Genomic DNA, 27591 nt, shown 5'->3' with positions numbered 1-27591 from the left:
ATATGTATATATATATATATGTCAAGTGTAAAAAAGTTGAGAAGCTTTCGAAGGCGAAACGAACGTTTAGATGTGTTTTCTTTATGGAAAAATGGCTCGGGTTTATGGGCAGATCTTGAAGCGAACGTAGTAAATGGATTCAGTGTAGGGAACGTTACGATCACGACAGGCGTAAAGTTGGTAGAAATTTTTGGCCAAGTATCGACCCTTTGCTAGTTAATAATCTCTTATTAAATAAAGGAGGAAGGAAGACAGCGAGGGAATTATTTCGAGGAAGAAATTTAGTGAAATTTCATTTCGTTTAATTTGATTCAATTTCACATTATCGAAAAATCCAAGCACTCTTTTACTAGACCTAATATTAGTATACCTGCCACACTCTTTTTACTCGAGATACGCTTCTCTTGATTTGTCAAACTCGCGTTCAATCGTTGTAACACGGAGCGTTTAGATTTTAACGCCACGTCGATAATACGAGGCAAAGTCTACTGAGAGTAAATTTTAAGACACAGAATGGATGGTTCCAGCGCTGTGATTTTTCTGTCTGATTAAATCACAAGAGAAAATAATGTTATTATCTACTCGCTTGGTAATTTTATATAACGAAGGAAAATTGCAACACCGCAATTCCAAGCTACCTGCACCGTAACAAAATCCCTGCTTCGTGTTATTTTTATTAATTAGACCAGAGTTTCACATTTTTTTTTTTTTTTTTTTGCTTTTCATTATTATCCACAGTTTGAAATATAAAAGCTTATCAGCTTTGTTCGTTCCCCTTCTGTCGTAACTTTTAACTTCGCTCAAACAAACCGATATTCCAAACACGTTGCAATTTTACTTCGATTTCGAACGCGAATGAAAGAAACGCGAGAACGACGTTTCTATACATTTATTTATTTATCACATTGGCTTGCTTTTGCATTTCCTGCATTCGTTTCGAACTTACGACCACTTCAATTTTTCTTTCCACAGTTTTTCTTTTTCTGTACAATTTTCCCGCTCTTTGACCTTCTTCTTTGGATGATAAATTACGCCGAACTATGATAAATCGTGGTCATAGGCTTCTCGGTTCTAGCCACGAGTTTCTATCAAACAAAGAAGAAAAAGGAGCAAGTGGGTGAAAATACAGAAGGAGGTTCGATCGCGACGAAATATTTGTCGTTAGGCGAAGGTAGTTGTTCCGGCGATTGGAGTTGCCACGTAGTTTTCATCTGGAAACAGAATTATTGTATCGCTGACGTGGTGGGAAATCGCCTTTTCCTCGCCCTTTCCTTTCACACGTTCGCTGCAATTTGCCAAATTGTCGAGACTCTGGTTTTACGAAAAAGCCTTGGCAAATCTTTGAACGTTCGAGCTATTGCGCTTTCGTCGCCTTAAGCTCTGTCTCTGATGTGAATTTCACTCCCTTTTTGTCCCTTTTTCACAGGTTTTATCGCGATTGAATAAAACGATAGAAGAAATGGGCAAAAGGTAAATATATAGAATTTTTGGTATTTCGTATTTTCACATCTGTGCAATTCCTTTTACTTTCGGTGCTGGTAATTAGAAGCGAGTCCTCGGAGATGTTGAGAAATTTTTGAAATATTCGGGGTAAGTTGGAAGTATCGAAGCAGATAGAAAGGTTGGAATTTTCCGGGATATTGATGAAATTGGAAAGAAGAAAATTTGTGGAAATATCGCAGTGGCTGGAGATATTGAATCGTTGAATATCGATAAAATCGAAGACGTTGCAATTTTGTTAGCATCGAACGAAATCGCATATTGATATCTAGAAATATTAATAAAAATGGGTATATTAATAAAAATCAAGGTCAATGTGATTTTAGAAATATTCAGATATATTTCTGAAGAATTCTGAAGCTGGAAGCAATCAAATTCGTAATTGCTGTAGCAGCCAGATATGTTAAAAGCTGGGGATATTATAAAATTCCCTAAATTGAATAATATAAAGTTATGAAAATTCTAGAAACATTGACAAAATTGAATACCAAAATCAAGAAATATTTCTAAACTTGAAAGCAATAAAATTTGCAAATACTGTGGCAACCAGATATGTTAAAAGGTGGAAATATTACAAAATTACCAAATTTGATAATATAAGGTTATAAAAATTCTGGAAACATTGACAAAATTGAATACCAAAGTCAAGAAATATTTGTACAACTGGAAGCTATAGACTTTCCAAATTGGATAATATAAAATTATCAAAATTCTAGAAACATTGAAAAAATTCAATACCAATATCAAGAAATATTTCTAAAACTGAGAGCAACCAAATTTGCAATTGCTGTAGCAGCCAGATATGTTATAAGCTGGGGATATTATAAAATTCCCTAAATTGAATAATATAAAGTTATACAAATTCTAGAAACATTGAAAAAATTAAATACCAATATCAATAAATATTTCTAAACTTGAAAGTAATAAAATTTGCAAATACTGTAGCAACCAGATATATTAAGAGGAGGGAATATTATAAAACCATAAATTGAATAATATAAAGTTATAAAAATTCTAGAAACATTGAAAAAATTCAATACCAAAATCAAGAAATATTACTAAAACTGAGAGCAATAAAATTTGCAAATACTGTGGCAACCAGATATATTAAGAGGAGGGAATATTATAAAACCATAAATTCAATAATATAAAGTTATAAAAATTCTAGAAACATTGAAAAAATTCAATACCAAAATCAAGAAATATTACTAAAACTGAGAGCAATAAAATTTGCAAATACTGTGGCAACCAGATATATTAAAAGGAGAGAATATTATAAAATTCCCTAAATTGAATAATATAAGGTTATAAAAAATCTAGAAACATTGAAAAAATTAAATACCAATATCAAGAAATATTTCTAAAACTGGAAGCAATCAAATTTGCAATTGCTGTAGCAACCAGATATGTTAAAAGCTGGGGATATTATAAAATTCCCTAAATTGACACAATATAAAGTTATAAAAATTCCAGAAACATTGAAAAAATTAAATACCAAAATCAAGAAATATTACTAAAACCGAAAGCAATAAAATTTGCAAATACCGTGGCAGTCAGATATCTTAGAATTCCAGAATATTATATTATAAAATTGAAGATATTAGAAGTTGAGAACATACGTTGAGAAGAGAGAACATCTAATTAAGTACTCGTTTCATTCTCAGTACTTTCATCTACTTAAGTAAATGGGATAGGAGGACGTAGATGTTAATGGTCTTTCGCTAAAACCTGCACTGTTTAATAAAATGGATGAAAAATTGATCGAAGGTGAAGAATGATTTTCCGTGCGGTTAGAATTTAGTGTATTCGAATGGCAAGCCTCGGGCAATTTTCGAAATTGCCCGCTGCTCTCGGTCAATTAGCTTTCGCTCTCGTTGCTGAAATCCGCAAGCATACTGTATCGAAAATATCGATGCGAGGGAAGTTTGCGGAGGGCAAACTTTATTGGTAAAACCCAGGGAAACATTGATCTGGCCATTCTCAACCCCGTAAATTCCATCAGAATATGCGAAATTCCGTATCTGTTACGTTCCTTCCACTTTCCGTGTACAACCGACAAAAGAATTCGAATCTAAACTTGACACTTTACCGACCGCTAGCGATTCAACAGCATACGCACGTCCGACCGGCTGCTCAGGCGCGGATTCTTCCTCGCTCTGGCTCTGTTTCGGTTTAGATTCTCCAATACCATTCTTTTCGTTCATCGCGAGCGGATAGTTTTTCAAATTGCTATAAAACTGTGGCAGCTTACAAAGCAGGGCACTTTAGTACTAAATAACAAATTACAAAATCAAACAGCCAAAAAATTCTACCAAATGTCCAAATCGGACAAATTGTGAATGTAAACAACTAATAAAAAAAAAAAAAAAAAAAAGGAGCGGTTTAAACGAAGATACGGCAAAGAAGCGAAATAGATGGACGAGTGAATCGGCGTATTTACAAATAAGCTGGATGCAGCTTAGTAAGTTTTAGAGATGCGTGGACTAATGGAAACTTCCTGACAGTCATAGATGGAGCATTAAGCTGAAAAAGCCGCAGAACTTGTAGACAATTTACGTACACAGTTGTGTACAGTTTTATAGAAAAATGTAACGTCAACTGTAAAACATCTGGAGGATGCTAAAAGCGGATCGTCGTTGTGGTATTATCGGGCTTCTTTCAAATACACAGCACATGCTGTCGGACCATATCTAGAAACACATCTACAAATTCTCACTTTATCCTCTATGGATAAATTCCTTTTGTCAGTAGCTTCGTCGTGTTCCGTGTTAACACGCCTGGCACCGCTTTGACGAGTACCAGCAACCACTGGAAGTCGTTGGAATTGAACAGTCGCTCGCTCAAAGGACGCTGAACACGACTCATAGAAGACGCTGTCTCACCCTAATAAAGCTGAACTTCAGGTTCTGGACAGTGGTGCATTTACACGTGCTGTCCCGGTTCCAGCGTGCACCGAATTTCTCGCAGAACTTAGTTTCAGGAATATGCGAATTAAATTTACCTAATCCTTCCTCTTTGAACTTGGACGTCGCAAAACTCTTCTTCTCTTTTTGTGTAAAACAGTCACTTTCGAAGGTAATCCAAATCTGATTTAGAGGTTAGGTTTGTCTATCTTTCTCTTCCTTGGAAATTTGCCTTTAGCTCGTGGGGAAGTTTGGCATTTTTCTTACGACTCGCTACTTTGTTAAGTCTAACTTACGTGTCTGTTTTAGCTTCGATGCACACCGAGTCTCTTGAAGAAATTAATTTAGGGAACATGTCTGCTAAATTTACCAAACTCCTATTCTTTGAACCTAAACACCCCAAAACTCTTCTTTTCTTTTTGTGTAAAACAGTCACTTTCGAAGGTAACCGAAATCTGATTTAGAGGTTAGGTTTGTCTATCTTTCTCTTCCTTGGAAATTTGTCTTTATCTCGTGGGGAAGTTTGGCATTTTTCTTACGACTCGCTACTTTGTTAAGTCTAACTTACGTGTCTGCCTCAGATTCGATGCACACCGAGTCTCTTGAAGAAATTAATTTAGGGAACATATCTGCTAAATTTACCAAACTCCTATTCTTTGAACCTAGACACCCCAAAACTCTTCTTTTCTTTTTGTGTAAAACAGTCACTTTCGAAGGTAACCGAAATCTGATTTAGAGGTTATGTTCTCGTCTATCTTTCTCTTCCTTGGAAATTTGCCTTTAGCTCGTGGGGAAGTTTGGCATTTTCCTCGTGACTCAGTACTTTTCATAGACCCTTTTTAACTCTAACTTACGTATGTGTTTCAGCTTGGATGCACGTCAGATCTTTTGTGAAATTCACTTTAGGGATTGCATCTATTAAATTTACTAGCTTCCCTCTTCTTCGGGGATTTTTGAACCTCCATTTTTCTCCTGACTAGGTATTTTTCCATCGACCCTTCTCAACTTTAACTTACGCGTGTGCTTCAGCTTCGATTCACGTCGGATCTTTTGTGAAACTTACTTCGCGCATTGGGTCTACGGAATTTATCAAATTCCCACTATTCGTATGAAACTGAAATTGAATAGGAGATCAAGAGGGAACCACTTCCTTTTAAACAATTTTTCAGGCTTCCTGTTTTCATTTCGGATAACACGAGATGAACTGCTGTCGTGGTGAACAGGAATTTCTGCAAGATAGATAGCCTTTTCGATCTACCAGGATCTTCTTTTGATCCTCTTCGCTCTTGTTTCCCGGTTTCACGATCCAGCTTATTATTTTCCCGACGCTGCAAATTAACTACGCTGTTTATCTCGCCAGACAATAAGAGCTTCCAGATTAAGACAACCTACCAGTTAATTAATTTATTCAAGAAACTTGAGACGCGCTTTCCTGCCCAAACAACTCGGATATAATTTCAAAGAAGGGAATATTGCGTTACCCGGAAAGTTGGTTCCGATTTTTAAGGAATTTGGTCGCCTTCGAAGATCATATTGCAAATTTTCTCGCCAAAAAACCAGAGAGAGAGAAGCATGGAACGTTCGAGTTGCGCGAAAAATGGAGAAAATTCGTGAAACAGAATGCCACCTATATATCATTCGATAAATATAGATCTTTCAGCACGTGCCAATATTTTCTTACAATTTTTCCAAACAACATTTCGCTTAATTAATAATTACATTTCATCCAATTAATAATTACTCCTCGTTATAAATTACATTTCTAAATTTCTAAATGACCAATTTTTCCCCGATATTGTTGAACTTGTTGACGTCTCCAAATTTTCCAATATATCGGCATTATTTCAAAAATTCGACAGCTGCAAAATCTGTCGTTTCACGCGTTACTCCGTACGCTGAAATATTCTACCTGTTAGCTGAAAATTATTTGCCCATGAAAATTATCGAACGACTAGTAATAGCGAAATAATAAAACTATCGGAGAATGTTCTCGTCGATTTGCCGCTCTATTACACACGATCACGCTGGCAACATATGCGGCCACTGATAAGAGATAAGAAAAACAGATCGATGACGCGAAAGCATAAAGCTGACACGGACTCTACTAGGAAATCTCATGGAAACAGTTCGTTGTTATTGGATTTCTTTCGAGCTTGGTATCTTCATCCATCAAGCCCCCTTGCTTACTCAATCCCCATCCTCTTTTAGCCAATTTATTTAGCTTTTATTACACTGAAAGCACAGAATGCATCCTCCAGTTCTATCATTCTTTAGTCGTCTACTTTTTTTCCTTCGACCGGTGTACGCTGCAATACGGTCGCACAAAAACATTTCCATCCATTTTCAAACATTTCACGGAAAACTTCTTCGAAATACTTCGAAGATTGACTCAAGGATTTAGGGGAATTAATTTCCGTTCGGTGAAATTCTAAAAGTATTCATTTGTTGCCTGGGTCGAGACTGGACGACGCAAAGTCTGAAAAAAACAGTAAAATAGCGAGTCTCAGTTTTATCGACGAATTAAACGCTCGGCTGAAAAGCCGCGGTGTTCGTGTGGCGAACCGTCGTTTTATTTGGCAACAGTTGGCAAGAGCGTTGGCAAGAACACCCACTTGCAAGTTGTCGAAGTGTGTCGCAAATTACGGTGCAATTTTCGGGAAAAGTCGCGTGACAACGGCAACACGGGAATTTGAAGGAGGCAGCCGGTTCGAGGAACCGAGGAACAAGAGCTAGTCGCGGTAACGACGCGATTATTAACCGAAACGCCGCAATCGATGCGCGTTAGATCGAGATACGCGCGAAAACACGCCCCGGCATCACGACACACTATGAAACTTTCACGTTAATAATAGACTCGGGTCGTATGGGACCCGACCAACTTTCATACTAGGGAATTTCGAGGGTGCGTTCACCCTGGCTTCACTGACCAACTGTTTCCACTGCCCTGGAAAATATGACTCACGAAAATAATTAATACCTCGACGTGTTTCAACATTCCTCGTTACTTTCTTATTTAATTATATAAAATCGTATGAAATCGTCCAATTAGGCGAGTAATTTGGATAGATGATTCTTTCAATGTCACTCTTATCGCTGTCGTCATCGTCCAACGTACGACTAGAAAAATGTCCGACCAACGAGCCAAAAATTCCTCACTTGCGTCGTTCAGATTCATTTTGGTGGATCGAAATTGCAAAGTTTCGAAAAAGCAAGTGAAATACTGCTTTTCGCTAACGGCACAAGCGCGTATACGTCTAGTAATTTTTCTACTATCGCCTCTAACGGATTGAGGTTAGGTTGAGGTTAGGTTAGATCCAACTAATAGTCTACTCGGTCGGTAACCGAGCAAAACGCCGATTTCTAGCACCGATTAAAGACACAGGATAAGCATAAGTGACATTAAATGGCACTTTATGTCCTACGTTCCGAAGTACCGACCTGCGAAAAGTCAGAACATGTTTCACGTGTCTTTTGTCATTCGAATTGATACCTAACCTAGTCATGGAAAAAACAATGAAAGCGATACGTACGCACGTATACGCATATAGGGTGAGTCACCTAACGGTTTAAGTGGAAATATTTTCGACGCCATCGATTATATCGGGAAATGTTTCAGATAAAAGTTGAATGGCTTCGGGGGGAGCATGTTCCGATATTATTAGCTTTTCCGTAGGTGGGCGCGTAAAAGTCACGCGCAGGTCAGCTTTGCCTTTTTAAAGGGAATCGTATTTCTGTAACGTATTAATCGACGCAGTTCCAGATTCTCCATAAGGAAGAATGAAAAAGCCCTTAATTTTACTTTGCGAACCTCGTGTTACGCGAGTGAAAAACGAAAGCCACTAAGTCCAGTCTCGCAGCAGTATCAAATGAAATTTCCAAATATTCCGTCTGACGTAATATTCCTCTGACGTGTAACACGTTCTTAAAAATCGTCTACGACTATTGCAATACTCCGGTGTGTCTTGTAAGAACCAAGTATAATACAAGCGTAAGAACAAAATTGCACCAAACGTAAGAAACGTAAGAACTTCGAATGAATTCTATAAAAATGAAGAAATCGAAGAATCAACCATGGAACGTGAGACGGATACGACGATGGTCTCGGTCTCTGCGCGAGCCTCGCAGTCACCGCGTCGAAGAATCTCGCGATCTTTCGAAAATTCCAGCTTCGACGTCTAACTATACAATTTAATGTATCACGTTATAATAGTAATTTATTATTCATATTAGTAATATAAAATTATGTCGATAACGCTAATAATACGGGCATTTTGAGCGGCTTCTACGAAACTAAGCGGCTGCGGATTATCGAAACACAAAAATGTTTACGACCTTGAAACAAGTGCAGGTAAGGGGACACACGCGTTCGTACGAACTTCCTTCGTCGTTTGCCTGCCTGCTGCGTATTTCTGAAGTTGGCCCTTGCGTTATAATATTATACGTGCCGTACACTTTCACGAGCTAATCCAACCTAATTCAACGATCGAAGTTTCACGATTAAATACGCCAGGCTGATGTTCAACCGGGACAATCTGAGCAACATTCTGAACCGAAGAGTAGGACGGAAGAGAGGATGCAAAGCTTCTAATTACCGGCACAGGTCACGTTTCGATGGTTGTTGACGCGGCGAGTCCTGTTTTCGTCGAATTTCCCAGCAAATCCGTCTTCCGTTGCCAATAACGCACGACCAAGCTAACGAGCTACGAAGCTGACCAGGCGCAACAACCGCCGTATTATTATACCGAAATCCCATGATCGATGCAACGCATGTTCGATGGAAGATACTCACGCAACACCGCTCTTTTCTTATCCTGCCAACCAATTTAATTTATTTATCGTTGAGGATTTGTAGTGGCCGTCAGTTTCTCACTCGGGCAACACATGTTCCATTTTTGAGGTTGGGAAACACGTGTCTCGGCGTTTTTTGAAATTTATCCCCTAAGGGAGCGAGAAAGAAGAACCAATTTTTTTTTTTTTTTTTAATAAAAAATAATCGTATCTCTGTATCTACCAAAGTTGGAGGCGTGAAATTCAGCATAGAAACTGTTCGTTAAAAATAAAGAAACACGTGTCTCGGCGTTTTTTGAAATTCATCCCTTAAGGGAGAAAGGAGAACCAATTTTTTTTTTTAATAAAGAAATTATCGTATCTCTGTATCTACCAAAGTTGGAGGCGTGAAATTCGGCGTGGAAACTCTTCTGCACGGGATAAATCGAAAGACAGGAATCGAAAGAAAGAAAGATAGGAGGAGAGGAGTTTCTGGCGACTCGCTCGCATGTCAAACGATTCCATGGAATTCTGAAATATCGTTTGCCTTGGCGTCGTAACGCGAGAAGATACACACAAACTATGATGAAATATTCAGTTGCGGTCGTTTCGCATGTGAAAGTTTCTCGTCTCTCGGAAGAGAACGTCGTTTCTGCTTGCGCAGGATTCTTCAACTTCCGGCTGCTTGTTTTCCCCTGGTTCTGTCAGTGGCTCCTCCAAGTCCACGCCATTAGGCCAAGCGACCGTGGCCGTAATTGAATTTGCAAGTTTCTCGCTGGGGGACACAACGATTTCATCGTCATCCGCTGGCTTTCGTTCGCTCTTTTGTTCCGTACAAGCCAGGTCGATACTTGGAAAAATCATTTGTCTCTTGTTTCGTTCGTGCAACGAGCTACACGAGAACAGCTTCTTCCTTTCGTACACCTGATTCGATTTCTTTCGATGTTTTCCACCTATTGTCTTGTCTTTTTCTATTTGTTTATTTATTTATTTATTTATTTATTTATTTATTTATTCCCAGCTTTTGCGTCTGTCATTTGGCTGGCTGGAAATCCTCCCATTTATCCTATCGTTACGTATCCTTGCTTTTTAAACTGTTTAAAAATGAAAAAAGTGGTTTATTGGCTTGGCAACTAAGTGATTGCGGGTTTTATCATTAGGTGATATTGACAAAATCCGCAGTCACTTAGTTGCCAATTCAACAGAAGCGACTGTAACGATCGACTATAGTCTCGACTATTTCGCTTGCAATTTCTTCTCATTCTCGTTTGTCTATACGTTGCATCACCTGCTATCTCGTGGCTCTTATTCCATGTCTGTTCTATCGTTTCAAACTATTTAAATCCATCTATTGGCTTGGCAACTAAGTGATTGCGGGTTTTATCATTATATGATATTGACAAAATCCGCAGTCACTTAGTTGCCAATTCAACAGAAGCGACTGTAACGATCGACTATAGTCTCGACTATTTCGCTTGCAATTTCTTCTCATTCTCGTTTGTCCGTATGTTGCAACACCTGCTATCTGGTTCTGTCGTTTCAAACTATTTAAATCCATCTATTGGCTTGGCAACTAAGTGATTGCGGATTTTGTCGATATCACTTAATGGCAAAATCCGCAATCACTTAGTTGCCAACCCTGTAGTTTGGCGCTGGACTCGAACAAGGAACGATAATTTGGTCTGAGAAGCACGGAAGGTTGTCGTTGCCAGGCGCAAGCGAATACCACGCTCCGACAAACGAGCCAAGGGACCTCTAAACGTAAATAAATAAGAAAAGAAGGAAAGACGTTGCGAAATAGAATTTACCACTGTATAATTAACAAACGTCGATTTAACCAGGCGAAACTTTGTTAAATTTGCTTCAATTTGAGCGACACCGAAATGATTATTAGCTACGGTCCTGCGAATGGTTAAATCCACTTGCTGCTCGCATTTCACGCGCCATTATTCCCATAACCTCGCATTTATTTCTTTATTTTCCTATGGCGGTTCTCGTAGAGTGATCGAAGGAACTTGCTAAAAGGTCGAGGGATTTTATTCAGGTTAAATTCGATACAAACATTCTTCCCTCTTTCTTTGTCCCGTTTCTTCTTTCCTCTTCCAAGCCTTCTACTTTTACATCCTTCGTTTCACTCGTTTCTTTCTTTTCTTCTCCTTCTTCTTCTTATTTCTTATTCGCTGCAAGAAGAAAGAACGTTCTCCCCAGGCACCTCCCACCCCGCGCCACAAGAAAGAAACTCAGAAAGTAAAAACAAATTCCCTAGAATTTTAAACGTTTCCTACTCGCCATCCTTTTATTTGCATCGCCATTTCTTATTCATATATTCGTCCGTTTGCAAGAACAGTGCAAAAGGAAAGAGAAAATGGTCAGAGCCAAAACGTTTTACAGACACTCGGTGGGTTCAGCCCCGAAGGAGGCCCATCTGCCAAGGAAACTACACTGTTTCTCTTGCCCCATTAACATAACAGTTATTACCATAGGGAGAAATCCGCAAGCGTGTCGTCTGTTATCCAAAGAAATCCCTGTTCGTGTATCTTCTGTCCCCGTCGGACAGACGGCACTCGTTTTTTCGTATTTTAGTTCCTACCGATATGATCGGGCGATTATTTGCTTTACGTTGAAATATTTTCTACGCTCGATTTACGTTGAAACGCGTTACGGTGTATCGCGACGCGTCGACACTTAGGTTTCGTATTATGTTACAGCGGACACTCGATTGCCAAACTGTTACAGGATCCCTTGAAACTTTTTTTAGAATCGAAGAATTTTTTTAATCGAACCAAACGACAGTATCCCTTTTTTTTACAGAAGTTGCGAGGAGTAGTTCGTTGGTTGTCATATAAAAAAATTTTTTTTCTTCAGAAAAACTGCAGGAACGCCACCTTTCCGCCTTCCAATGAAAATTTAAACGACGTATTTTGCAGATTTATATTATTTGTGTAGGTGGATTTATGTGCATTATTCAGGTTCATATACACGGTGAAAATTTGATGGCAATCGGTTAGCGCCAAAATCTTGTCGCTTGCTATTGCGATCAACCGATTTCGACAAAATTCTCGCCACATACGCAACTTTTTTTTTTTTTTTTTTTTTTTTATTTAAAATTTCACATTCACAATTTGTCCAATTTGGACATTTGGTAGAAACATGCGCAACTGACGTAAACGTTCGAAACGTGTCGTTTACATGGAACTATCGCTTTCACAGGAGGTTTCGAGCTCGCGGTAAAGTCACACACACACACACACGACAGTATATAATATATATATACATTTTGCCATGTGAAAGTTTTTGTCATACGATCCGTGTTTCTCGGAAATAGTTCAGCGCCTGCAGATAAGCCGGGTACGCGCTGCTCGCGTGTAAAGAGACTACAGAATCGCGTCAGAGGATCAAATATTCTCAGGTTCGTTCGCTCGCCACTTCTCGACGTTTCTTCAGAAAAAATTCCACTTTTGCCTTTCGACGTTGAAAAAAGGACAGCGTGTCCGCGGGTGGAGAATTTGGCGAGTAGAAATTTGTAGGAAAATTGAAGAGGAAGGAACTTCAGCACGGAGAATATGCAACGCCAAGAGACAAAGTATTCCACGAAATACAAAGGATGAAACGTTAGAGTTCTGTGAAGCGTTCAGGGCCGTAGCAATTACGGGGGAAAGAGTTGCGCGAAGAGAAGAAGAAAGAAGAGAGAAACGAGGGAAGATAATACGAAGTGTCGTATAACGCGAGGACGAAGGAGAAAGGATCAGCGCGAGTTTAAATTGCCAAAGCAAACCACGGTCAAACGAGGGGCAAAATCGTGGAGAAACTGGGGCAGGATAAATTTTAAGGCGATGAAAAATGGATGGCCATGGCTATTGAACGAGGTTTGCGATCCTCTGGCAAACACAATCGCAGAATTATCGTTTCGTAACGTGCGACTATTCCTCTTCACGATTCCGCGATTATCGTTCGATCGAAGCCTCATGGGTATCGAAAAAGAACGAAATCGACGATAAAAGAAGATTGTTTGCCCACCACGTGCGTATTATTCGGTCGATTTGAAAAGTTTGATTCGTGGATCGCGAAGAACGAACGACGACTGCGTTTCACGTAAATTTAAATTCTCGTGGTTTAAACAATGAATTTCGAGAATTAATTGAATCAATTAAACGCAGAAACCTGTGCTGTTGTTCCGTTCGAATTGTCGCGGCTTTGGCGATTAATCGTTCGTCCAATTTACGACGACAGTGATTTTCGTAAGATGAAATTTTCAACGAGCGTAGAAAATTGAAATTGCCAATATTCGAAAGATTATCGACGAACGTTTCGCTCTCCGCCAAATCCCACTTTTGCGTTTGGTTGCAATTTTATCGCCACTGAAATATTAACGACAACGTTCGGCTGTATCGCGAATTCGCGATTATCGTTCCATTAAAATTCATTTCTTTTTTTTTTTTTTTTTTTTTTTTTTTAATAATAACGCTCGTTTCCACGGTGTCTCCAATTAACGGCGGATTGAAATTTTCGCCTTTCGAAAAATTCACGATATATCCCCGCGTTCGACTGCAATCCAGCCTTTCGAACGTTAATAATAAAGAAAGTAAGAAGATCTCTCGATTATCGTCGGATTGAAATATTCCGGATAAAGAAAGCGACGCATAGGAATAAATAAATATTTCATCGTCGCTCGATTTAAATCGTCGTCTTTTCAAACGTTAATAATAATAACGATAATACTAATTTTCATCTCGAGATTATCGTCGAATTGGAAATTCTTTCTAGATGGAAAAAAGGTACATAGAAACGAACAATGCGATTATCGCTCGATTCAAATTTCCCACGCATTTCGAAACATCGATAACGATAATAATAACGCGGTTTTAATCTCTGAGTTTTATCCATCGCGTTAAAATTTTCTACGTTCAAAGGAGAAGAACGGAATAAAAAAGAAGACCAAGCAATTATGATAAAAGCAAATTGGCGTACTAATGTTTGAACGAGAAGGTAGCCAACTCGCGGCAAGCGTTTGACATGGCCGCTCAGTGATTGACGTAAATCACTAGAATTCTTCTCTCTAGTGGAGGGAAGTTACTAGATGGAACGTTTTAATGAAAACGAGGCAGAATGATATATTTGAGCTTGTAGTGGTTATTGGCACTCTGCTGCTCAATGATATACGATGATTAATCAACAGCAGCGATAGATAGGAAACCACAACGAATCGTTCCTTTAATTAACGCGAAATTCAATATGTCGTCGTTGTTGTAAACAGCCTTTCGGATTTCGAATCGCGTGTTGATATTAAAATGGGACACAGCGTTTCGTAAAACTGTCATTGCGAAGCATACGCGTATTTCGACGTTTTGGAATTCCTTTTGAAATTATTGAAGAAGAATTAGCCAGGAAAAACGATAGAATGAAAATCGTTATATAGTGAACAATTATAATAAACGGTATCGTATAATCGTATATGAGATATAAAGTGAAGAATATAAAACATTTTAAATATTTTGCAGAGTATAAAATCACCGAAAAATATTTTTAATATATTGGAAAGTGTGGCGTGAATATAAGACAGTATGAATATTTTGAAACGTATCAAATGAATATAAAATATTTCAAAAACCTTGCCAAATGTAAACTGAATATAAAATAGTTTGAATATTTTGTCAGGTATAAATCGAACACAAAATATTTGCAAAATACATCGCAGAATATGAAATAAATATAAAATGAATAAACTATAAAATGAATACAACATATTTTAAATATATCGTAGAATATAAAAGGAATATAAAATAGCTTAAATATTTGGAAGATATAAAATGAATATAAAATGTGTTCGATATTTTGTAAACTATAAAACATTTCCACTTTCAATTTTGAACGAATCTCAATTTTCCCGATATGTATGTATTATTTGAAAAAACGAAGTTTCTCGAATGTTTCAAACGATTCGAGTAGGTGAACGGTGATTTCCTATGGAATTTTTCATGGAGAAGTGTAAACGAGGAGGAGGGAAACGTTTTCGTAGAAGAAGTTGTGAAAAGGGAAAATCGCGATATCGTCGGCCACTCGAACCGGAAAATTCAATTGCCGTTTTCAGCGCAGCATTTCTATTGGTCGAGCCTAGCCGGAAATATGGTCGGGAAGAAAGTTGACAGAGCCACAGGGTTACCAGGAAATTCAACTTCCGCTGTTTGATCGTGATCTTCGTAAAAATTGTACAAATATTTGGAAAAATTAATTTTAAACTTGCACGAAAGAGAATTATATTTAGTTATTTATTGCTTTCATGAAAATTTTATATCGTCAAGTTGAATTTTCTATTTGAAAATACGTTTAGTATTTTTTTCTGGCTATTTCACCCCGAATTTTTGTTCCAGCAATTTGTATCAAATTTTCGTTTTCAACATTTCCATTTCCCTTCGAATATTATCCAAATTTTCTCTCTCCAACTTTGGCAATTCCTCTTTGGAAATTTTCTCTCTGACCAACATTTTTTTTTTTTTATCTCCTTGCCGATATTTCCTCTGAAAATTTATTTCCGACTATTTGTCTTGGACTTTCCTGCGAAACGTTTCCCTCGACTTTATTGGGTTGGCAACTAAGTGATTGCGGATTTGTCAATACCACCCAATGACAAAATCCGCAATCACTTAGTTGCCAAGCCGATACTTCGAAAATCGTTCTGGAAAGTGGCGGAAAATTCATTTCAACGATAAAACACGAAAGTTGTCTGCTTGCTGGGAATTTTCAAAAATCCAGCGACACGTTGTTTCCGATAAATGTTAATATTATTACCAGCTACATCGCGGGGATAATTAAAAATACCTCTCTGCCTTTTCCATCCGCTTCGTACAATTATTACGCTCGTTCGGATTATTCCAACCGTTTCATCCCACGTCTTTTTTCTTCTACGCAAACTAATTCCCTTTTATGGTACAAAAATTTCAACGACAATGAAAAAAAAAAAAAAAAGACCGCGTCAAATATTTCGCAACATTTCGCAGAATCTGTTACCGACGAACCAGAAGAAGATCAAATTATTCAAATAGCAATTTGCTCCGATCAATATCTTTTGCTCCATTTCATTCTAACTTTTATAACATTATAACTAACTCTAGTTTATCGGAAAATCGTTATTATCGGTAAATACGTACGTATCGTATCTGGTCCGATTAATAACCAGCTGTAGATGCTTGACGACGCGATAAACGACATTTTTATGACATTAAACGCCCGTTTACAGTTAACACCGAGCTGGTTAATCCCGTGAGGTGGGCGACTAATTTCACACAGCCCTAAAATCGTGCAAACACTTTGCCACGCAATTTCCAGCTTCATCTCCGGCCGAAGCTCTTTCGCTGTAATTCAATTGGCCGATTTAATGAAATATTACCGACTTTATTAAAACGTTACGACTGCACACGGTTTAATGGATCCATCGAATTCAATTTGTCGGAGAGAAAACTCGTTTTTGTCAATCCATTTGCAAAAATTCCGCAGGATTGTTCCACTCTTTCTTTGCTACGAGTTAATGCACTTCTCAGTCAAATAACTTTCTCTTCACTGTTCTTTATTTGTATCTTCTCTATTTTATTTTGCAATTTTATTTGATCGAAAAATCGTTCATTCGAAATTTCTTTGCTTTCGGTTTTCGGAAGATTTCCGGCTGGTCGATCGGCTCGTTTGAAACATTTTTCACGAGGAATATGTTGTTATCTCGAACGCTGTTTACTTTGAAATTATTTTACTTTGAAATTCTTGAAACTTGGATTTTGTTTCCCTTTGGTTTTACGAAGATCTCGAGATAGTTAATTAGCTGGTTCGAAATATTTCGAAATTTCCTTAGCTCGTAGCTTTCTACTTCGAAGTTTCTTTACCTCGCAAGCTTTTCATTCGAGAATCGCGTTATTTCGAAATTTTTGGAAATTTGAAATTTCTTTTACTTTAAAAAAAACTTCCAGACGAGCGATCAGTTGGTTGGAAATCTTTTGCTCTGGAATTTTTATTCCACAGATTTATTTGCTTCTGAAATTTTTATTATTAATTTTATTTACAAATGTCCTCGCTGTGGTAGCTTTCCACTCGAAAACTCTGTCATTTTGAAATTTTGCAAACTTTCCTTTCCTTCTGATCTTCGAACGATTCAAAGGTGGTAGCATAGCAAATTTTATTTTACCTTCCATGCAATTTATCCTCTTCAATTTCCAAAGTTACTTTTTTTTAATCGAATTACAAAATACCGCTCCCTCCTCTCTTTTTCTTTTTCATTTTAATCAGTACCTGAGGACTTTCAGGTCTAACGAACAGGTCGATCAGCCGATTTTCCAATTAACAACCGCCTTTGACACCAGCTAAGTCAGACGCGCGCCACGTGAAATTCGTTTTGCTTCTGCTTCTGAGTATTTCACGCGCCTTTAACCCGCAAGTTGCGCTTCCGTGCTACAGCTACCACCAGCTTCCTCTAACATGTTGCCAAGGCGCCTAACCGCGTTTAACTGTCCAAATTTGACTTGCAAATTCCGATCGGTTTATTACACATTTTCTTAAATTCAAATCAAACCTTCCATTTTCCTTCTTCCCTAATTTTTTATTCATACAGGGTGGATAATACATTGGTTTTTCATGTGAGAATTAAAGGAATGCGGCGGAGGGAAATTTGAAAGTGAAATTTTGGGCGAAGAAAATTTCTGACGGAAGGATATTCCAAAATGAAACAATTTCGAGACTTCGTCTGTTAATTTTTAGCGCGATAGTTAGTTATCAATTTTAGTCAATTTTTATTACAATTATCAATTTTTAGTACAATGGTCAGACTGTCTGATCGACAGTGAATTCGAGGAAGATTTATCTACAAATTCGAATTTTCCTCGCATTTTCTACCGTACGATCAATTTTCGAAATATGAGCTACATTTTTATTTAAAAAAAAAAAAAAAAATGGCGCAATAAATTTGGGCTAAAAATTTATCGTTGCGGAAGATTCGATGGACAGTTAGGAATTTTAAATATTGGAGAAAATGTTACAATTTGCAACATCGAGAACGTGGAAATAAAAAGATCTTCGAAACGATGGCCAATGAAAATTTACGCGAAACGAATTGCGAGGCAATTGCAATTTCACGTTGCCGAGGGCAGACAATTTTCAATTTGATATTAGAAAAAAGACCAATTAATCCATTTACATTCGCGAATTTTCTTTTTTAATATTTAATTGCCCTAAAAAAAAAAAAAAAAAAAAATCCAACGTCCTTCACATCGCCGTGTCCCATTTATTGGGTTGGCAACTAAGTGATTGCGGATTTTATAATTACCACCTAATGACAAAATCCGCAATCACTTAGTTGCCAACCCAATAGAATTTTCTTCCTGGAAATTTCCATGAAATTGAAACGAGCTCAAATATCTGTAAATTACGACAAACCGATGTTTGGTCCTCGACAAGTTGGCGCATAACATAACATAACACAACAGCGTGAAAGCTTTTCATCTGAAAGATGAAATTCGTCCTTGAAAATATCTCGCGAGCAAGCATGGAATCGTGTGAAAAAAAGCATCCTGTAAATACGTAGAGAAATATCGCTGGAAAAATTCTACAATATTTTTTTTACACTCAACCGTTCCACCAATTTCACGCTGCACGATAAAACAGATAAACCGATTTACTTCTTTGGACATTTAGGAGGTACGAGCGAGAATTGCTGTTTTTATTCGTTGGAAACTGAAAACAACGAGTAAACTGTGTGCTTAAATGGGAGATACACGGTACAGCTTGCTTTTATGCGTACAAAAAAAAAAAAAAAAAAAAAGAAAAAAAATCTAAAAACGTGAAAAAGAGGGAAGAAGAAAGCGGTGAAATTTGTTGGAAAGCGAAGCAGACAGCGCATGTAAGAGATTGCAGCGATGCTACAGGTGGTTGTCGCGGATCGATTCGTCTGACCAGCGATCGTCTGAAATAAGTTTCGCCATCAGGAAACTTCCTTAATACCAGTTTCGACCGTATTATATTTTATATTCACTCGTCGAGAAACTTCAATTCGTAGAAAACTTCGACAACACAAAAAAATCCTACCAGCTGTACTTTCGCCTCGAATCGTAACGTTTTAGCCTAACCTTCCAACGCTCTTTCCAACATTTCAATCCTACGATTTTCAATTTCATCGATCGTTAGTTTTCCTCTGGGAAACTTTAGCGAGAACGACGACTAGTAATTTAAAAAATACGACGACAGTGGCAAACGCCTTCAGCGATAATTTCTATCTATTCGTAACAAATTTTCATTATTTATACTCGAATCCCCTGATCGGAATTCACTGGGTGGAATATAGAAATAAAGAAATAAAGAACATTGTATTGGGTACATATTTTCATAGTGTTCATATATTGGGTTGGCAACTGAGTCATTAGGTTGTATTGACAAAGTCCGCAGTCACTTTGTGGTGGATGCTTAAACGTGTTGCTTCAAATGGTAAAACGAGTTGATACTTGTTATGGTCAAACGTATTTAAAAATCGTTCTTAATACGAAGTACAGAGTTAATACAATACGTCTTAATCGTCGCTCGCTCCATGCTACTCGTTATAAGGATATTAGATACTCTCTGTCCTAGAGAGCGTGTGCTCGTTTGTTTATACTAGTCGAGAGAGTACCAGAAGGTTGAAATTCGACTCCGGCAGACGGTTACGCGTAGCGGCGATATTGTTTTGTCCGGGGTTTTTTGTTATTACATTTCGCACGTCGAGACGGTGTCGATGTCTCGAGGCAAAACAACACGAGTCACTCTCGGTTCGCATCGTCCTATGACTCATGCGCCGCTACAACTTAGTTGCCAACCGAATACATGAACACTATGAAAATATGTACATTCTTGTACTGCGATAATAAAATATGTATTACAGAAATGCACTCGTTGTTGGAAAATATTACTTCGTATTAGCTCTTCCGCAATTGTATCATTTTTCTTCCGTTTCGATTGCCAATAAAATATGCTAATTAAATCTTTGTATCGTCGGTTGATTCGAAGAAAATAATAACATTGTGAAGGACGCTGAAAGGATGACAAATACGTAATAAAATTATATTCCACGGGTTTAATATATTTTTTTTCATCAGCCTGTATTCGAAAGTAGAAATTGTCAGTCTCTGGACAGACGGAAGTTTCCGTAACGAAAAGTAGCGAGGGCCGATCAAAGGCCGGACGGTTTATTGAATTTACAAAGTTGCCAACGGCTCGATACACGTGGCCATACTAATTGCGAAGCCCATGCTAATTAAATGCCTGTACCGATCTAGCAACAGGAAACACTTGACGCTCATACAACTCCTATCTCTTTGATGTATCCCAGGCACAGGCTTCGGCACAGGCGCTGCCCACTTGTGGTGTTTCCTTTAGATTTCCATTTCGATGTGAACTTGCCTTTATTATCATATACATACACGGCAGGCAAAAGAGTAGCGAAATTTCCTCGGAATTAGAATGGTGTTTAGACTGGACATTTTGAATTTGTTAGGAAGAAATTTATGGAGATTCTGGTCAAATTTGCTTTTGTATTTCCACGGTGTATAAGTTTTCCACTGTGTAAAGAAACGTCTAGAGCGTATAGATTTTACACCTGCGAAGCAAAAATTTGTCAAGACGTGGATGAAATTTGCACCGCGTCCAATGGTCGTGATCGCAAAAATTCGCCACGAAGAAAGTTTATTTGACATGTTCGAGAAATTTCCAAAGGATAAAAATGGAAGCTGGATAAATGTTTTGGGGGATCTTGGTCAAATTTTGACAGCGTCTAAAGCCTGGATCATAGAAATTTCCCATTTGCCGAGATCTTCTAGAGTCTATTCTCTACATTTTCAACTCGCTAACCAGAAATTTCTCTTCTAACGAGTTTCTGAAGAGCAAAGTAAACGTCGTAGTATGTCTAAACTTTGGATTCTAACAGATATAAAATTTCAGATAGCGAATATGGTATTTGCTAGGCAAAAATTCGTCGACATTTTCGTAGAATCTCGGTTGTTTCGAAAATACATTTGTACTCTCGCTAAAATTTAATAATATTTCAGCTGTTTTTAAATTCTACGTTATTTAAATTTCCGCCTTACTGGGCGAAAATTTATTCAGATTTTCCGAAAATTCCAAATGTTTCCAGAGCCTAGATTATATCAATCTTATCGACTCTTTATCTTTATTATATCGACAATTAAAAATTTCTGGACACTAGGTGCTAGATTATATAATTTTCGCAAATTTCCTACGCAACAATTAATTAATTTCGGTGATGTCTAAAATCTTAGAGGCAAATATTTATTCGCATCTTGGCAAAATTGTACTCGCGTCCAAGCATTAGATCGAGTATATTTATTATTTATTATTTAATTATTATTTAATTATTATTTTTTTATTTAATCACTTAGTTGCATAAATATATAAACTAGACCCAATTTACAAACAAAAACTCAATATATAAATACATGTACAAGAGAGTACTTGTCGAACAAAACTCGATAAAGTGTTTGATTTGGAAAAGAGTAAATTCTTGATCGATCGAATGACTCGCGTTTCAATCGTATCGAGTTCGTGTTCCATTTAAGAGAATCAACTAAACGTTTTAAGGAAGGATTGATAGCGGCCTCCTTATCTGTAGAACCTCTTTCTAGCTGCACACTTGATCCCACTCTTACAATCTCCTAATCCGCTGTTGAAATTGCCCCTTCGACTATGTCGAACCTCTTAATCGGCTTATTCTCACTGTCTGTAGAGAATCTACTTCTGTCCAATAAAACTGAAAATCTCTTGAAAAGCATCAATTGAAAAGGGAACGTATATTGCGCTTTGCCGTCGCCAACATGTTGCATAACAGTGCAGTACTACTGAACGTGTTAGTCTATTCAAGGGACGAGTGACAAAATTGTAATGGTCAGTGTATGTTATTGGCTTGGCAACTAAGTGATTGCGGATTTTGTCATTAGGCGGTATTGACAAAGTCCGCAATCACTTAGTTGCCAAGCCAATACTTTTAAAACTAGCAAATCAAAGCAATGTTGACACTCCAAAACACAACAATATGGGTCACTCGGGTTTGAATCTTCCGTTGACTCACGTGCCGCTGCAACGGTATAATTATATATCTAATTATTTAATTAGAACATCATATTGTGACGGCACTCGACAGCACAAATACCACCACTCGACACTAACTAGACTCTTTAGGTTACGAACGTTCGGGACCCGGGTTCAAATCTCGGCACCTGTAACGTCGATTCACATCAGAGACCAGGCCACGCACCGCGGACAGGATGGCACCCAGATGTCTGCACATTCTTGGTGCGCACCCTCGATAGTCTTACGTACCCACCAGGGATCTTGGCACTTTTCCTAGTTAAGGTCCTTCGGACCAAGCGAGTATTTCCTGTCTTAGATTTCCCTTTACGTTTATTGTCTACCACGTGTTAGCCTAAAAAGTTGGTTTTCTTCACATCCGGTATGTTCCGTTAGCAACTTTCTCGCCGGGGCGGCTAAAACCCTTCCAGGTCCACCAACCGTCTTATCATTCAATCGGAGACGGTGTCTACTGCCCTCGCTTCCTTAACCAAAATTGTCATCAACAAATCCGATAGTCCCGTGTCCTTAGACACACCCATCCCCAAGCTTCCTCAGACACAGTATCGCCAGAAAGACTCACTTATTCTGTATCCTTGGAATAGTCAACATATCCTTACCGGTCTCTACCCTTATAACAGTCGCGTACTTAACGTATCGTTGTAACCAAGTCTTACATAACGTGGTTGGAGTGAATTGTGATTTATGTTAATTCAGTGTGTGTTACATTGTGATTGCAGAATTCGTAATAAAGTTTAATTAAAACAAAATTAATAGTTGTGTTACGACTCAGCTATTTAATTTCATCAACCAACTCTTAGGTTTACGTGACACACCCGTGGTCCGATTTTTCTTCCACGATTCTTAAATGAGAAGAAAATACAGCAGTACCCCAGCAAGACATTCTACAGCCAGCAGCCACAATTATCACGGACAACACACTTACACCTCGATATATTTAATACAAAACGAAGAAATATGTCACTACATCGACATTGTCAATTTTCCTGCAACATATTCGATATCCTTAATTAATATTACCTATGACATATTTACTAACAGTTCATCCACAGTTTTCCCTCACAATTTTTCACACTTCCATTTCGATCGCTTCAGTACTTACGTTCCAAGTCTTACGTTCTGATCATCTGCGGATAATTCCAGTCTGTCGATCTATTGGGTGGGCAACTAAATGATTGCGGGTTTTCTCATTACCACCCAATGACAAAATCCGCAATCGCTTAGTTGCCAACCCAATACTGTGCAAGAAAGCGTTAAATTTACAGTTGCCTCGTTCATAACGAATCTTTCTGCTCATCACTGGCGAACAAATTTTCGATCAGACGTGTAACAGCTTATTAGATAGCGGTATACGTAGCTTAGTATAGAACAGGCGTAGCAAAAGCTTGGAAATTTCGACGTTGCAAACTATAAATATCTATGGAATGTTCAATTTTCTATTTCAGCTGTTAAGCTCTATCGTGGTAGTGGGTGGGACAAATATGGCAGGCGTTCTGACGCATCATCCCCGCGAACTGGCACAGAGGCAAGCCTTCCTGGAAACCAGGCAATGCGTCGAAGCTCGATTGACTACACAGAGAGAAAATCAGCAACAGGTATCGTACGCGAAATTCTATGAAATTCTATCTTTCTCCGACCGTGCAGACAAAGTACCACACTTTTATTCGCAACGATAGAAGTCGCAGCTCCATCAGCGGAGGGAACTCTACAGTCTCTCGTGAATTTGGTATATCGATGGCTGTAGAGATTTTCAGAATTTAACAAATTAAAAATCTGCTCGTCCAATTTGGAAATTTATCTGAATTAAGGGCGTAGCTAGTTTAGAAATTTAATTGGAAATTTATCAAATTGTAAACTTGCTCAGCTTGGTAATTTCTTTAATTGGGAAATTGCCAATTTTGCAAGTTACCCTAATTTCTTGATTTATCCAATTAGAAATTGATCGAGTTTCCGACTATGGAGCTTCGGATTTCTAATGATCAAAAATTAGTAATTTTACTTAATCTACTTAGCTTTGAAATACGTCTAATTTAAGGTTCGCCTAAATTCACCTATTTCTCGATATCTGCCAAATTTACGTTCTTTTATCCGAAGTGTTCATTTGGGCAAACGTTACCGAATTTTTCTTTCTGGACAAGGAAGGTATATTTTGAAAATTCAAATACCTTTCGATGTGCTATGGAACGATGCTATTTAACTGAGAATTAACTTGTTAATAACGCACAGCGAAGTATTTAATACAATGTCCATAACACAATGCGCCATATTATTACAATATTCGCATAACGCCAGCCAACCTTTTATCTCTTGTTTTAATGAAAATCGTTTTTTGACAAAGAGCTGCATCACGCCGGAGTCCATGGGAAATGTTGGCGAATAAAATCTCTGTTTTACATATTTTTAAACGTTCCACCTGCGGAACATCGTGCGAAACACAATTCCGAATTTTTTACGCCAGAAACAAGCTTCTCTATTTGTAAATTTATCCGTGCGAAAAATTCAGCGAAATACAAAATTAGAGGACCGGCAACAGATTAAAAAGATAGGACAACAAAGAAATGAAAACAAAAATCGTATCGATGCAGGATACAATTTTTTGTAATTGCGTTACGTTAAGTAACGTTAATTGCTGCTCGATTACACCGATATTTAGTATTCTACGGGGAACATTAATATTACCAGGTTGGAAAATCGGCTAGTTACTAATAACGAGTTTAATCAGAGCCAGTTCGATCGAGCAAACTAACGAAATTCTAATGATCAAACCTGCCCCGTTGCTGCCTGTGCACCTCGATAATTAATGCACTTCACTAATTGTTTATTAATATCATCATCGTCAGCCACGTATAGCGAACTATTTGCCCGACATTTTCTAATTTACTGTGATTTCAAACTAGAGGAAAATAATTGTTCAATAATTTACCGAGTAAGTTGGTCTTCGTTCAAACTACGTGAAAATTCGAAACGAAATCGCGATAAGTAGATCGCTGATTTCTATGCAAGTTCACGTCTTAACGAATACAATTGAACGACCTAACCTCGTTACGAACAAACCTATTTAAAGAAATCTATAGAGAAATATTAAAACGAGTAACTAGTTGCGAATCAGACTTATCGTTTTTATCTGCTAAACGAAGTTTCAAGAATTATCAACGGCTAGTTATCCTCGATACGTTTCAACTTTAATTAAAGGTGATTAACTTAACTCGTTGGGAGGGGCGAAGGTTCTAATTTCTGAGGTAGTTAACCTAACAACAGGTAGATTATTTTTAGCAGCTAGGCGAAATAATAGCGGGCAACTGACGGAAGTCTGCTGAAGATAATGGTTTATCGGAGATCGGTTATAATTCCAGTGGACATTGTAGCCGTGACCAGGTTCATTGTATGCTTTAATCAGGTATCCGTGACCTGACGCGATAATAATCCACCACTGTCCTAGTAGCTGTCTCTTGTTTATCAAGCACATGGTCCTTGGCTTCATTCGCTCGATATCTTGCCTCTAACAAACACGTTCTCAATTTGAATTTGTGCAATTTTGTCAAATTCACGCTGTATCGCTAGAAATCTCCTACGTACAAAGAACGTTCACTAGCTAGCTTTCCGAGATATTCAAAATTCTAACCTAATTCCTAATCTAATTCTAACTTTTCTAATTCTAAGTTTTTCAATTCTATGTACACGCAGTGAATACTTCCTTCAAACTCACCAATACTACAAATGTACGTAATATTATTCTCTTTTCCAATTAAATTTTTTATCAAGGAATATTCTAAGGTAGCAAGATCCTAACCTAGCTTTTTCTTAAATTCTTCGGTTCTACGACAGACGTAGTGCTTCCTTCAAACTTACTAATACAAATATATGTAGTATCATTCTCTTTTCCAATCAGATCTTTCACCTAGGAATTTTCTAATATAGCAAAATCCTAACCTAGCTTTTTCTTAAATTCTTCAGTCCCATGACAGACGTAGTACTTTCTATAAACTTATCAATACTACAAATGTACGTAATATCGTTCTCTTTTGCAACTAAATTTTTTATCAAGGAATTTTCTAAGGTAGCAAAATCCTAACCTAGTTTTCTTTAAAATTCCTCAGTTCTTCGGCACACATAGTGCTTCCAAACTTACTTATTAACACTTATTAACGTTACAAAAGAACACAACATTCTCTGCTGCACGAAAAACGTTCATCAAAAATCTTTTCAAGATGGCAACATTCTAACCTAACTTTCCTCCAATTCCTCAGTTTCATGATACACACAGTGTATCTAAAGTAACTCGAAAGATATCGTACAGTGGCTATGACAAGTATAAGGAACTTGATATACTTGAACCTAATCGATTAGCATACATGGTGTCTCAGCTAAAAGAAGCTACCTAAATATCTCCTTTGTTTTTCGTAATATGAAGAATTGGCACAATTTGAATGGCTACAACGAACAAATACCCTGAAAAACAAATTTTTATCGATAATAGCGTTGTTAGGCTCTACCATTGCGGTGCAACATCGAGTTTTCCTCGGTTTATACTTATACCACGATACAAACAGAATAGGAAAACTGGTGGAGAAGACAGATGAAATAGAAGATCGATTTGCGCTGTTTTCATCAACAGAACCGAATTACTTTCTTCGTAACGAGATGAAATTTTGTTTGTTCGCGAAGAGCTTCCATCAGCACGAAATTAAAGCATACCGATGACCAAGTGAAAGCTGTTCAATCTCACCTGCTAAAGTACTAAGGTCAGACCGGTTGTTTTTCCTATCCCAATACTTCAATCGAAAAGTTTAATTGCAACATTAATTGTCCTTTCTGTTTTCCTTTTGGCTGATTGGTGATACTGTGAGAATTTTTGCCAAGAAGGCTACGTATGTGCAGAGATATCGTGTGTATATTATTTGCAACGCGTACGAATTTGGTTGACTTCGATTAGAAATTATCGAAGGGTGAATTTGTTTAATTTCCCACAATTTCTATCGTTCGGATTTCCAAATACACGATCCTACATTTTCGCGTTTCCCGCATCGAGCTTGCGATTTTGCAACTTTTTGACTCGTTGATTCTCGTGTTTGCCATTTAAATTTTCAATTTTGTAACTTCTCGAATTTTAATTTACCAACTTCGCCTTTCAGCTTCACCAATTTCCGCTTTTCCAGTTTTAACTTTCAACGTTGCGTCTTCCAAACATCCAATATCCAATTTTTCAAATTTCCGTCGCAACAAAAGTTTAGCTTGCAAGCAAATAACCGCAGGCAGGTAGTAAGGTATTTTTCGATAGAAAAATTTGTCACGGTGTTATTTCACGATCGAGAAAACA

General features: G+C 37.7%; 1 protein-coding gene across 6 annotated transcripts in view; it reads left to right on the top strand.

The window, feature by feature from the left end:
- The window catches only part of LOC126874601 (adenylate cyclase type 6), a 97299-nt gene that overhangs the window by 46174 nt on the left and 23534 nt on the right, over nt 1-27591 (top strand). For all 6 annotated transcript variants that reach the window (XM_050636837.1, XM_050636835.1, XM_050636838.1 and 3 more), the window contains one exon: nt 23720-23869. In XM_050636837.1, coding sequence (XP_050492794.1) covers nt 23720-23869 — 150 coding nt within the window. The remainder of the gene's footprint in view (nt 1-23719; nt 23870-27591) is intronic.

The sequence above is a fragment of the Bombus huntii genome, chromosome 16 (genome assembly GCF_024542735.1).
Source record: "Bombus huntii isolate Logan2020A chromosome 16, iyBomHunt1.1, whole genome shotgun sequence".
NCBI lineage: Eukaryota > Metazoa > Arthropoda > Insecta > Hymenoptera > Apidae > Bombus > Bombus huntii.
Note: the sequence above shows the minus strand (reverse complement) of the source record. Positions and strands in the feature narration are given on the sequence as shown.